This window comes from Lissotriton vulgaris, chromosome 6 (genome assembly GCF_964263255.1).
Source record: "Lissotriton vulgaris chromosome 6, aLisVul1.2, whole genome shotgun sequence".
Lineage (NCBI taxonomy): Eukaryota > Metazoa > Chordata > Amphibia > Caudata > Salamandridae > Lissotriton > Lissotriton vulgaris.
Window position 1 is genome coordinate 1,389,351,757 of NC_141694.1, and position 14,988 is coordinate 1,389,366,744.

Genomic DNA, 14,988 nt, shown 5'->3' on the forward strand with positions numbered 1-14,988 from the left:
TTTTCCCTGAAAACTAGCTGCTCAAAGCATATGAGCTGCAGATCTCACTTAGCATTAGATTGCTACCTGGTGTTGGGCTCGGATGCTTGCATCTTCTTGTTGTCTTGGGAGAAGTCTATGTTGTCACGAGATAGGTGACTCCTCTCTCGGACGATAGTGCGCATGGGCATCAACTCCATCCTTAGATTTTTTTTTTTTTCGACACTCGAGGCCAAGACGGGGCCCCCACAGTTTCTCACTTCAGGTAATGGGGTTGACTTTATCCTAGAGGGATTCTTGGCTCTACACCTACATACATGCTAGGTACATCTAGTTAGGATCGCATCATAGGGGTACCCATTTTACTGTCATGTATTTTATTACCTGCCTGTATTCCTTGTTTTAGCACTATGGTAGAAATCTACCGTCCTTTTACTCCATTGGTGCTTATAATCATTTATATCTGTTATTGTCTTATGGTTGTTTCAGCACATCTATTTTACACTAGAATGACGCAGGTTCAATAAATGCTTATTGAGAAATATCCCCACTGTTTATTTTGTGTATCTCTATGAGACAGAGTGAGCACGAGTGACTGAGCGAAAAGTAATTCACTGTTTCCACGATCCCTGATGAGACAAAGTTCTCATGTTCGATAGTTGCCAAGAAATATTATTTCCTTGGGAAGAGGGGTATCTAGTGGCACTGTGAGCTAGCTGATATACAGGCTAACATACCTGATGGGGGTGTCTGGACACCAATCCTACAGTGTACGTTGTCCAAACACTCAGATCCTATATAGGTTTACAGGAACTACACAACAAATCAGTGACACTTCATCAAAGAGTGGGGTGGGATCAGCAGTGTCACTGACCCCATCCCACTCTCTGATGACATTGGGACTGTTGCCTTCCCTCATTGGATGACCCTGAGGTAGCAGCAGTCCCATGCCTCCTGGGACCTCCTAGGCAGAGCTGCTGGTAAGTGCGTGTGTTTTAAAAGAAATTGTTTGGTGCGTTCATGTATGTATGAATGTTTGGTAATGAGTGTTGTGAATGGATGTGGTTGTGTGCACGTGTGAATTCCTGGCTGTAAGTGTGTATGTGCTTGGGGCCAGTCTGCCCCCCTCCCTCCTAAACTTACGGGCCGCCACTGCACAGATCACAATTTCAATTTTCTTGCTGCAACGATCACCTGAGTAGCCAGATAACTTTTACATTTGTGGTACTATAATTCTTGTTATTAGAGGTTTTACTTTCCTAGCAGCTTGTTTTGTCATCTGTTCTGTGGACTTGTAGTTATTATGCAAGATAATTTGTTTTATTAGAGGCCTGGGCAGATTATGCTAGATAATTTCTATTAAAGTAAGTGCAGAAAACCTTTATGCCATGCACGTCGACTTCATGCATTCAAGTTTAAATCGGGATAATATCAGATTACAATGCTTCCTACAGGTTTGTATATTTGCTTGTTAATATTTGCATGTATTTACTTTCCAATCCCTTCTTTTCTACTCCAACCTCATCTGCCCAACACAAATACTCTTGTATCCCATGTCTGCCCTGAGCTTCTTGCTGTAGGAATTCAGCATGTTGCATTGGCTGATGACTGTTGTTTTCTGGCATTGAGGACCCCCCAGAAAATAGTGAAAATGGAAACAAATGTTTTCCGCTGAATCTCCCCCATCTAAAATTAAATCTGACACTCCTGTTAAAGTTTCCCGACTCATTTTATCATCTAGCTGCTTTTGATTAATTTAAGTAAATGTATTTGTAAATTCATTTTGCCCTCAAACCATTTTGGGTTCCGATGAAATATGCTTGTGTTAGTACTGGTGGTTGTTGCTGCTAAAGCATGTCATTTTTTTCATTTGTCACATGAAACCAACAGAAATTAAACTTAATCATTTAGTTTTTTATTTTGTAAACAGGATACCCTGATTGTGTGGTCAGAAGCTGAGAATTATGATCTGGCGTTAAGCTTCCAAGAAAAGGCTGGCTGTGATGAGATATGGGAAAAAATTTGTCAGGTAAACATTTGTTTCTAAACTGTATATTTTGAATGTTTACTGCACACATCCACATTGTATCCAGCTGTTCGTATAGGTATCAATTTCAAATATCAGATCAGGTCATTAACTTTTATTTTAAGTGGATGATGTCCACTATTATGCATGCACCACACTTAACACAGTAGGGTCCCTGGAAAATTAGATAATCGTAAACCTTGAAGCATTTTGGCATTTCTTGTAGTGCTTCAGAGCTGGGTTTTTCTTTGGAGATTGCTTGGGTTGTGCCTCACTAGCTTAAGAAAAGTGTTGTCATCTTTAGCTTTGAGAGAACTGAAAATTGATTGAGAAGTTAAAAAAAAAAAAAAAAAAATCTGAATGTTGACTTGTGCATCCCTCTCGTCGAATTGTTTTGTATCCTTTTGAATGTTCCTGTTTGACTTGGTTTTTCTCCCATCATAGACTTCATATTTGTAGTGGGGATATTTTGGCAGATTTATTTTATTCAAGACGAGTTCGTTTTTTAGGTCTTGCCTGAGCCAGCGCATGCGCTGCTCTGCGAAACATTTAGAAAGCGGCATTTTGGTGGCCTCAAGCTTGCGTGCGTGAAAGCGTGCATGCGCGCAGCCGCCATCTGTCTTTCCTCTTGTCACGGGTCATTAAGTGCATTGCGATCGCGATACACTTTTACTTTTGCGGCACACAACTCCTGGGCTTGTTTAGGACTTGTGCCCTGCCTATAGCCTCTGCCTCCATTTCGTTGCTCTGCTAGTAGACACCGTGCAGTGTGATATTACTAGGTCCGCGCATAAGCGTCAATTCGATTACGGCCACACGTCTGTTAGTTAACGCAAGCTTTAGGCTGGCAAGCAGGAAAGAAGATACCCCACTACTCGCAAAAACGTCTCCTCTCTAAAGCAGAAACTTTCACGGTTCTGTCACGTGACACAATGTTTAGACTGGAAGCGGACATCCTTGGCACTTGCACAAGTGTCTCCTCTCTCTATGGATCTCCACTTGCAGAAACATCTCCACCGTATGATCCGCTGCACTTCCGCACTCATGTCACTTGACGCACGATTTCACCTATGTATCGTAGTCCCGGGCCCCAGAGGAGATGCCTCTGTCTGCCTATAGGCTGTTACGGGGCCTATGGTAACCTAGGCTTCCGGCCTGCCTGTATATGGCTGTTTAAAACCCGCACTTGGTGGCAGCCTTCGAGACGCAGGTAAGGCGAGCCTGGCCGCTGCAGAGTGCTCTCTCCTGGGGCCTACGGACCACACTTACGGGACATGAAGCCAGTCAGGTTAATCTGCGGGGTACAGGATTCATGCACTCCTCCGTCAGCAACTCCTTCATCTGGACCGTCTAAATTGAGAATCCTGTTCTTCCCCTTGGGGGCAGGGATTTGTCACTCTGTCAAGACCCTCTCTGTCCTAATGAATGGGGGTGCGTATATTCCATGCCCTCCCCTTGCCCCCAGATTCACCCACGCACAATACTGCGCAGTTCAGAGGACGAGCACCTCCACCCTCGAGGAGAGTGCTTCACGTACCCTCGGGCGAAACTGGCAAGTGCGCGGCTCCTGCGTCCAGGATCAACCGCCAGGAGGCTTGCTTCTGCATGAAGCACTAACCCCAGGGATGGAATTTCCCCTAGTAACGCCCCCCTGGACCATGGCAACACTTCTCATTTCCAAGATTATAGTTCTTTTAATTAAGATGCCACTAATTTCAGAAGACTATGACTGGCATAAGCTAGATAGCTCTTGTTCCTGCTGCTTTCAACCCCAAATATTTTGAAAGTTTATGTAAATGCAATAAATCGCTGTATACCTCTCTAAATTTACCCTGAACTTAGTAGCATCTGTTCCCCATACAACCTTTGGTACGGCCAGTTAACCCATGCCTGTGTGGTATTATTTTTGTTCATAGTTCTTCTAATATGGGTATTCGTACAGCTTTATTATTGGAGTATACCTAGGTCACATCCGCTGCTCTACATTGGGATGTTTCTCTGGTCGTACAGGAAGCACTCCTAGTAATTTTGGTCCTTTTTAGGTCTCGCCCGAGCCAGCGCATAAGTTTGCTTGCACGCGAGCATCCGCCATCTGTCTTTCCTCCTGCGACAGGTCATTAAGTGAATTGAGATGCACTTTCACGGCGTGCGCATACAACTCCTGGGCTAGTTTAGGACTTGTGCCCTGCCTATAGCCTCTGCCTCCATTTCGTTGTGCTGCTAGTAGACACCGTGCAGTGTGATTCAAGTACTGTGTGCTCACATTTTGGAATCTAATCCTTTTGATGATAGTCACAGGTCTTGCACTCCTTGACTTGTGCAGTAATCAGGCAATATAATGCTTTTTGTAGTGCATAGCACAAATCGTGCTCTTTCATGGAGAATGCATAGTTTCTGCACTCTTGCACTTATTTCAGCTGACCATGCGTTGTGCATTTTCCCTCGCTGTTCTGCGCTTTGTACCGATGTTCCCACATTTGTATCGTGCGCACACATTCTATATTTTCGTTCCTATTGTTGTTGGACACAGATTGCGAATTATCACCCTCGTCCGGGGACTGTATACAGATTGTGATTGGCCTGCCCCGTTTTTGTGCTCTCGCCCCTTTTCTTTGTTGTTAACTAATTGCGCCTTTCAGATATTCACATTACTGTCAAAGTACAGCCGAGCTGCTCCCTTCCTTTAGTGCCAGTGAAAACTGAAATGCCTCCATTTATTTTGCCCTGCCACAATCCTAATTTTGCACGGTGTGCGGTGACCAGTTTCCCCTGACTCTCCTCCCCCCTGAGGCCCATTGAGTCATCTGTGGGTTTTTCATCTGCGTCACAATGGTTGGCCAACATACCATGCATCCTGCCACAGCGACCACCACTGCAGTTCACTTTATAAATTATGTCGAAGTCTTTCTGCCGCAAACCAACCGTGTAAGCAACCCACGATGAGTGCAAATTATGGCTAGCGAAATATCACAATATATTACATCGGCATGTTAACTTTGCTTGTAGCTGAAGTTTATTTTCAGCTAAGTCAGTAGTTGCACCTCTGGAAAGCAGACGCAACAAGAAGTCATACATTGTAACAAAGGTACGTCGATGATCGATCTGTTTTAAGGCACATAAAGTGCATGCTCACCCGTGGGGCACTTTGGTGCTCAATACCAGATGTATATTGTTACCCAACCCTAGTCATTTTATCGAACTCTGAAGAATGAAAGGCTGAGTGGACCCGCTGGAATTGGAACATGCGGATACGAGGACGGGTACAGATTTCAGGAACAGATGTATGATCCGTGGAGCAATATACCGGGTTTAGCTCTCATAATCATATCTCTGCAGCCACTGGCATTACTTTGATATTCATGCCAGGCAAAGATGAAACGCACAAGAAATTAATAGAGATGGCTGAAAAAAAAAGTGTTCGTTTTCAAATAATTAATGTATCATAGCTACCTTCAGAGTAACATAATTTTCCGTATCATTAAGAAATGTATTTTTCACCATATTAAAGTGGACACACATTTTCAAGTCCTTGACCCCCGGTAGTCCTGCTCCTGCCAAGAACTAAGGCTTATCAGTGTATCAGTAGTAGTAGTGTGGCTCACTGGTTAGAGGCGGCAGACCCGAGAGCAGAGGACGGCCCGGGACCAGGGTTCGATTCCCGGCGCGGCAGGTTTCTGGACCAGGGTCAGCGGACTCGATAATTCTCTCGCCTCGGTGCCCACTCTGATCAGCGATCACACTCGGCAACTCTGGGCATTAGCTTGCCTCATCTTCACTAACGGCCCCACCAGACCGCCGGGGATGCCTGGTCTCACCCTGGAGATACCCATTAAGGGACCATCTCTCAGGGAAGCCAGGAAGGGTTTCGCAGCGGTCGAAGCGCCTTGGGACCCTACGGGTAAGTAGTGCGCTATATAAATGCCAATACATTTACATACATATCACATACCAATGATTACATTGACAATGGTATGCCCCTATAACCCTATCAGTGCTGCCACATTTTTGTTCTCTTGTGCGAACATCCTGTATCTTTGTAGACTTGTGTCTTGGCCAGCATACACCTCACCATGCCTTCCGTCCATCCATTCAAGTGTGGTGAGGCCGCCGCTCACATTTATGGGCAATTCTCAGTTTAGGAACTATCAGGCCCAAGAAATAACCGCTTTTGGTGGACCTCCCTCGCACCAGATGTTAAGAATGATCAATTTAGGTGAGTCCTCTATTGTGTTTCTGTGGGCTTGCCAGGGGCAGGTCACAGAAACACAAACATTTTCCTAGATTGGCTCAAAGTTGGAGCATAACCAAAGTAGGTGGATAAAAGTGCCCTTTTGCCTACAACCTCTCGCATATTTACCAGTCTACCCTCCCCCTTTCCCTCAGCGCAAATCTGGTATTATAGGATATATGGAAGATAAGTAATTGGAGCAGTCTAAATCATGCTCAAGTTGCTATCTTCATTAGAGATCTCCGCGATTCTTCCTATTCCATGTCCCCCAAGTCGTTCTCTTGGTCAATGTTCAATTATATAATTGTATTGCAGGATTTTAACACGTTTCTTATTTGTCAACGTATGACTTTTTTATGGAGAGGTTCAGTGAGCAGCCTGTCTTCTAGCTGGAGTAGGCCTCCTCTACAGTTGTTCCCCTTGGATGTTTCACACTTGTAGGTTTCTGAATTCATCATCCTAAACTAGTCTGAAGTGAGCAACAGGACATCAGGGCCCGATCTGTCCATAGATTACCTAGTTTGCTAATTCCTATACAATTTCAACATTGGAATCTCTGTAACTTCCCTACCGCTAATAAATTTGCTATCCTGTAATGGAGTTTGTTCGTCAGTCTCTTAGCCCATCCCAAGTGGCTGTCCTCTATATCACCACCACCTCGTTGGTATGCAGTGGGAGGTACTTGCTTTGGGTATATAGGCGATAGGTTAGGCTTTCATTGTTACAGTTTATATTTCAGACTTATCAACTTGATGTCCTAGCTACAAAACACACTTGTGACATGTGAGAGTGCTGTTTGTAGGAGTGCACCTAATGGCTTGAGCATCACATGAAAGCAACACACATAGTAAATTGTATTCCACATGTGTGGAAAGAATATTTTAAATGTACTTGTCACAAATTGCACATTAAAGTATTTGCAATGCAATAGGTCTCGCATTGACGCGAGTTTGAGCTATTGACTTTGCAAATAACAATGCCTTTTATTTTTGTTTTCTTTTTAAAAACATAAATAAAAGGCATTGTTATTTATGATGCCAATAGCTTAACCCCTTCACTGTGGCGGCTATTCCGCCGCAGTGCTAAGGGGGCGGGGCGGAAATGTGGCGGGCTCATGCTGGTGACGGAACCGCTCCGTCACCAGCATCGGTTGCACTGTGCTTATGACTGAGCGGTTCCGTCATGGCCGCACCCGCTCAATAGAATGCCCAGCGCAGGCGCGGAATCCGCGCAGGAGCGTCTGGCGGGCCAGGACCGAACCGCTCCGTCATCAGCACAGCGCCACCGCGGCTGATGACAGAGCGGTTCCGTCATCAGCAGGGGAGGGGTTAAACTTGCGTAACTGCGAGACCTATTGCATTGCAAATGCTTGTCCATCTGTTTTGCTGTGCCTTTGCATGCTTTCTAGACTGTATGCATGAAGAGTGCAATAGAGGTATGTCTTCTGCACCAGCATTGAATTGGATATTAGCAGCTGCACTAGCTGCACTTCAGCAATCTTTTGGAAAGATTTAAGAATTGCCATTCCATTCATTCAGCTTTATTTCGGTCATAAAAGGTAAAAAATACATATAAATACATATAGCTCTTTTAGGACTAATCATGACATTTCTTTAGTAGCAGATTACAAAATATGGGCAGAGAAACATTTTAGTTGGTCCAATGACTTTACACCAGTTAGAAACGATGATGGTTAAAACCAGATAAAAATGTTAAATTGTAAGAGTAAAAACAACATGATTGGAGGGGATATTTTTTACAGCTGCTGAGATATATTACAAATGGCCCTACGCCTCTGCCACATAGAATTAAGGAATCGGGACACGGCAAATACTATGGGGGTAGGGGGGGGTGTCAAATCTTAGAATTCTATACACCTCCAAATACTGCGTACAGCCAAAGTTCCTACATAGTGGTATGAGCCAACGCCGTCTAGCAGATTTGTAGCCGTGACAAAAGAAAAAAAACATGAATGTCGGTCTCATCAGCAGGCGGGACACCCAGCCGAGTGGTCTTTTGACCATTTATTCGTAAACGCGTTAACCGGGATGGTCCCTGTTCTAAGCTGGATATACAGCTTCCTAGCCACAAGGGGCTGTATATCGTCCAGAAAGGGCTCAAGAAGATGCTATGCATTTATGTTGAGAGAGTCAGCTGTTAAGGTGCCCGAGTTTGGTGTTCCCTTGCAGATCGGCTAATTTGAACACGCTAGCTGCACTTTAGCAATCTTTTGGAAAGATTTAAAAATTGCACCTTATCTGTTTTAAAAATCGAGCACTTTATTGCGTTACCTGCATTAAAACAATTGCCCTGAATTTGCGCTATGGCGTCTTAGATTGGATTTTGGGGGAACCAATCAGCACTGAGGTGGGCGGAGCCCACTAGACCTTCCCAGCCATTTGTTGTAGGCAGCTGATGCGCCACTGATGCACCAAAGTCAAGACCATTTGCAGCCTGTTGGGGCCAGCCATCCTGCTCAAAAACGTACCTACTCCTCAGACAATCTCAGATGCCTCTAGTCTGTAAACCATCAATAAGACCCTTTGCTCTTGCCAAAACTACACAGTTTAGGTCTCTTAAACATTATCCCAGTAATAGTATTGGTCAAAACTTCTGCGCAGCCTAACCCTTTTCACTCCCCTCCTCCCCCCGTCACTGCCTCAGTTAGAAATGTTACTCCTACTCCTCACCAAGTTTCATATCAACCTGCTCTTGGTAACTTATCTTACTACCGGTTGTATAGTCAAACACCAAATTTAAATACTACACATACTTGGTTCCGAATCCCCTGATATTCTGTTCTTAACCGAAACATGTTTACCTGATGAATCCACTCCAGATATTTTAGCTGCCCTTACAGAAAGCTACTAGTTACTTCAAACCAATAGTCTTCTAGGAAAAATAGGTGGAGGTGTAGCAGCAGCAATCAATCAAGAAACATATTTGTTTTTCCTGGCTTACGTCACTTATTCCAACCATTGATGGCCTACTGATCAAACTTGTCCTTAACTTCCTCCTTTCTATGCGTTCTCATGTACAGGCCCCAAGGCTACAAGCAACAGTTTCTACAACTTCTGGCAGAGCCAATCTCTCCTCTAGTCACTGACTATGCAGAAATATTGCTAATTGACAACCTCAACTACTGGGCAAATGAGGAAACAGGTGGGGGAACATCACAAATTTAACCGACCTGCTTAGCAGCCTAAACTTTCAACATGTGTTCTTACCCACCCATATCAAAGGTCACAAGCTATACCAGGTCTGGTCCACCATTCTGCTTATATCCAGGTTCACGGTCTCCCCTTGCATTTGGTCGAATCACTATTTAATCAGATTCTCATTGACTGGCCTGTCCCCTCTTAAACACCCCTCATGTCCTGGAATTCTCTCCAGCAAGTGGACCTGAGTAGACTTCAACGCCTTCTGTGACTTACTGGAAATCGTCCTACCTACCCCAAATGAGAGCTTAGACCAGTACGAGGAAATAATCTCCCATTGGCTTACAATAGCCAGTAATTTGCATGCTCACCTCCGAAAAGCCAAGAGGCTAGACGCCATGATGTGTCTGTGGTTCTCAAATGACCTAAAATTATCCAAACTTGAACTTAACCATGTAGAACGTAAATGGCAGAACAATTCTACTGACAAAAAGTAAGTCTATACACACCTTAAAGTATATAAAAAGCCAATCATGCAAGCTAAATGTACTTTTTTCTCGAATAAAACATTGAACTCTGTGAACAAATTCAGAGCTCTTCGGAATTGTCTCCGAACTCTTTAACCCTGATAATGACCGTACCTATGCTACCCACTCAAAACCCATGTGAAGCCCTCAACTCCTTCATCTACAAGATCGAGATGATAAAATACATCATTCCTCCTAGCTCACTTCTCAATGCAACTTCCTTATAAGATAGAAACTTTATTACAGTAGCAGATTTTCCTGCAATCAGAAAGGATTGCCTTGTGGACCTGCTGACCAAAGTTAAGTCTGGATCTTCAAATTGCACTTGTCCCCACAGGTCCTAAAAAACTGTATTGTGTCTCTTCCAGACTCTGGCCATCGTCCTTCTTAACTTGTCCCTCAATCAATGCAGTTTCCGTAGCCCTTTTAAGGTGGCTAATATGGTACCCCTCTAAAAGAAATCTGGCGCAGACCTATCGGTCCTGAAAAATTACAGTTCCATCTTCTTACTCCCCTACCTAGCAAAGGTTTTAGAGGCGCATGTCTGACACCTCTTCCTTCCTTAAGAAGTCCAATTTCCTTGACCATCACCATGTGAGTTTCCGGCCACCCCATTCTATTGAAGCGGTCATCCTTTCCGTTATGGATGACATCCGGGAAGAAGCAGACGGAAGAAGCAGACGCGGCATCACTTAGGTGCTGGTCATCCTGGACCCATCAGCGGCTTTTGACAGTCGACCATGACCTCCTGGTGGACAGTGTCGGAGCCCCAGGTTTATAGGACACCACTATAGACAGGGTCATGTCCTTTCTAAATGGCTACTCACAATCGGTCCGGCTGTTTCCCTTCAGTTCACCCAAAGTTCAGTTGAACTGTGGAGTACTCCATGGAACTTCCCTGTCCCTTCATCTTTTTAACCAACATATTCACCCCCTAATGCACTCCCTTAAAAAATGAATGTCTGCATCTATGAATATGCTGAAGACATGCAGTTACTTTTTACCATTGACAGCTCCCTGGAGTCAAAGGAAGTGATTTGTGGAATCCTTCATTCTGACCTCCTGCAACGGGCGCTCCTAGTACTCCCAAGAGATTAGTAAAAAGTCTTAGGGTCCTCATTGACCAGGATCTCTCTATGAATCCCCAACCAGGAGCAGTAATTGTAAGAAAGTGCCCTCTTTTTGCCAAACTGTTGATGTACTTTGAGTGTGCCTTGGGTTCCTGCCAACCAGGTACCCAGGGCCTATGCTCTTTCCCTACACTGTATTAAAACCAAACCCAATTGGCACTCTTTGACCACGTCAGTCCCTTGTAAATGGTACCATAGGTACCAAAGGCACTGTGGCAAGGAAAGGCCTCTAAGGGGTGCAGCACTTATTGTGCCACACTTGAGGCCCTGTAACTTTACACACAAACACTGCCATTGTAGGTTGTGCTAACTCTGATTCCCCCATTTGCCCTGAGCCTAACACCAGGAGCTTTGCTCACACAACCTTGTGACGTGCTGGTGAGCAGCCACCAACCGGAGGCTCCCTATCCCCCATTGGATAACATTGGGCCTCAGCACTCTGCACCTGGCCATGCTATTGCCACTGAGGGAGCTTCGAGAGTGCATCCTTGACCCTGGGGGAACCCTTGTTCTAACCCCAGCAACCCAACTCCCAATTTTAAGTACTTACCTTGATACCAATAACCTAATTTCCTCCCACAGGACTGCATTGACTGCTTTCTTGTGAAAATTGTTCTAAGTATTCAGTTGGTTTTGTGTGAAATATTGAAAAACTGCAAATATACAAAAACTGCTTTACTTACCTTTTCTCTAGGAACTGACCCAGTGTGATATCTAGGCACATCACACTGAGTAGACAAAGTAATCCATAAAGTAATCTCTTAAGTTATCAAAAGTAAGCTAACAGTAATTTCAACTGTATTCAAAGTATTTACAGACCTGTAACAGTCAATTTTGTCAGCTTGCTTGTGTTGTTCAACCTGCCTTTAAAAGTACTATTTACACTTAATTGTGCCAGTCTTACGTGTTATTAGAAAATAAATATAATGAAATAATATTTTGCATACACACACATTGGTCTGAGTTCATTCTTTGATTGAATAATAATTTTTTATTTTTTTAGAGTTTTATATAGCGCAAACTAGACCTGACTATGTCGGGTATCAGAGTGCTTTACATGAGCACCAGTTTCGTTACAGATGGACACATTCATTTTTGTTAGGCACGTGTAGAATAAGTGATTTGCTCAGAATCGCAGGATGTTGTGTGAAGGTGGTTGCCGAGACTTGAACCCTGTTCTCCAGCTTCGAGGCCGACCGCTCTAGCCGTAAGGCTACATCCTCTCTGAGATCCTTTCTTGCCTGAGCTTTTACAACAAATGTTTAACACTACCCTCTGGCAAACCCTTACTGCTCGCCCACACAACACTACACTACAAATCGAGCATAAGGTGCTATCTACTTTTACTTTTGCCTACCTTTGGGGATCCACTGGATTCTGTGTACACTATACCTCATTTTGATATAGTATATACACAGCCAGCTTCCTGCAGTAATCTCCTCCTGCTTCTTGAAACGCTGTAGATCCCACTGTGTTGAGACCAAATCGTTTTTGGTACTTTTAACCACTTGTGACTTTGATTGAGGATTTGAGGTAGCCAAAAAATATACCTCCTTACAGAATTAAAAAAAAAACCCGAAAACTATTATTCAGTTTTCACCTAATCATGTATTCCTTTTTATGTCTCGGCTAGCGTAGTCTGCACATGTGCAGTCTCGCTGGCGAGATCTTATGTCTCAGAGTAGCGAGGCTTGAACCTGCCCCTCTTCTCCATTGGCTGGCTGCCTAAACGGCGGCCAGCCATTGGAGAAGAGGGTTCTGTCATGTCATTTTTGGTAGCTGAGCCCCGTCCGTTGCAGATTGAGGGGCGTGTTTTTTGTTTGTTTCTCTTCTCGAAAAACATGCCCCCCAGTCTACAAAGGACGGGGCTTAGCTTCCAAAAATGCCTTGGTTACTGCTTGTGAGGTGTGCATGGACACTGCTGGTGTGGAGTCTTTTAGGGGTCTGGCTCTGGCCAGGGGTCTCTTTTCGGTGTGAGTTCTTCTGGGTGTTTTTGCTCCTGTTAATCAGCAAGTTCATAACCTTAATCATCTCTTGGGTAGAGAAGACAAACTCTTTTTATTTGGGCCTTTGAAAAGGCCTCAAAGGCATACTCTTAACTGGCACAAAACCAGACAGCCAAGATCATTTTTCAACAGCCCAGACACTGCCACATCCCCCGCTGATGAGAAAATTGCATTGGCTTCCGGAAGAACAATGGACTGTCTCCAAGACTGGATGTATTGCCTTTAAGTCCCTCTGCAGAAGAAACCCAGCCTTTATATCTGACAGAATTAAAAAAAAAAATACACCCCCAGTCGAAACCGAAGATCCATCTATATGAATCGCCGGACAGTCCCCAAATTCAAAAAGAAGATAACGGGTGGTTCCAGATTCTCAGTACTTGTCCCCGCATATCGTACTCCTTTCTTCTTGATATCAGAATTACCCCACCTATATGAGATTCAGGCATTTACTAAAAACATGGCGCTCTCAACAGGGCTATGACCAAAACCATGTGCCTCATGATGTACACCCTAGCACCAAGAAACCAACCCTGGTGTACATACTCTAAACAAATACTAGTAACATAACATTGCTCCTGCTGAACTATCTGGTGCATCAATCATAGCACATCAAGAACTGACAAATGTAGATGCAACAATGTTACTAGGCAATCTAGGCTTCCCACTTAATGCATCATAATCCAATCCACTTCCGCTGCACATCCAGAATTTTGCAAATGCAACCCTGTATAGTGGTAACCAAAGCTTATTATTGAACAGACTTTTCATAAATTGATTACCCTTTATCAGGCTTCAAAGTCTGACCGCGAGGAAGAGGATGAAGTTATTAGGAATAATGTATTTATGCACACCATTACTTCACAATGCAAGGCTGCAATTGTCAACTTTTTTTCAGCGGCTAGTGAGTCAATGGTCTCAATCTATCAGGGCATGGGAGCATCTTTTTGTTGATCTTACCAAAACACAGCATATTCTTCAATAGGCCAGCCCCAAATCTCTCCTGAGCAGCCTTTTATGCATATCCCTAGCTTCAAATGACCTTTACTACAAAAGAACCCAAAGTCACAATTGTCAACCCACAAAAAGTGGTAATATAGAGAGTATAAGCAAACATACCAGTGTATTGGAACTCTGAGCATAAAAGCCATCCAGAAATAGATTTTTCACAAGGTTCGCTCATATACACACACAGGACAAAAGTTTATTTCATACAGAACCAGAGAAAGTAAAACAACCGGTTTTAGGTTAACACTAATGGCAACCGGTTAAAATGCTGAATGTCTTACTGTTTCACCCCCAAGTTCCCAGAGCCATTGATACTAGGGAATAATCAGTCAGTAGATTGGTCACAGACATTTTCTTATTTCTCTCCCAACATGGACATGTCAGTCTTTTAGTTTTTGTAGTCCGATATGTTGGTGTATCATTTCTGCAATAGGAGAGGTCATGCAGACTCTGAAATCAAGGTAGGAATTGTATGCATCCAACTCATCAATCCAGAAATGGAGCATTTAGGCACGTAAGATCCTCCGCTCCCATGAGAGAGAAAAAGATTTTGGTAATTGGTGGTAATTGGTGTCTTATTATTTGTATCGCACTGAAGCTCTGTCCACTTTGTTCATTAGTACAAGACTACAAAAATTCCCTATAAAAATTAAAAATGAATATCCTCAAACTTCCTTTAGTTAAACCCAGAAAAGTCTGAATTAATATTAATTGACACCACCAAAAATGCAATGCAGAGTGGTAAATAGGACTAAATATTGATTGCTTATCTCTCCTTCTTACCCAAAAAGTTAATTTTTTTTTCCAATTTGATTCGAACCGCCCTGTAAAATACTTGTTTACATTGAAATGATCGATCTCCATCTTTAAAAAGATTCAGACCTCTGCTAAATAGATTTATTCAATGTAACATCTTAATAGGCTTCCTT

At 43.6% G+C, this 14,988-nt stretch overlaps 1 protein-coding gene across 4 annotated transcripts in view; it reads left to right on the top strand.

Moving 5' to 3' along the window:
• The window catches only part of PPP4R3B (protein phosphatase 4 regulatory subunit 3B), a 381,773-nt gene that overhangs the window by 140,278 nt on the left and 226,507 nt on the right, over positions 1-14,988 (top strand). For all 4 annotated transcript variants that reach the window (XM_086927499.1, XM_086927500.1, XM_086927502.1 and 1 more), the window contains exon 3: positions 1,910-2,008. In XM_086927499.1, the coding sequence (XP_086783625.1) occupies positions 1,910-2,008 (99 nt within the window). The remainder of the gene's footprint in view (positions 1-1,909; positions 2,009-14,988) is intronic.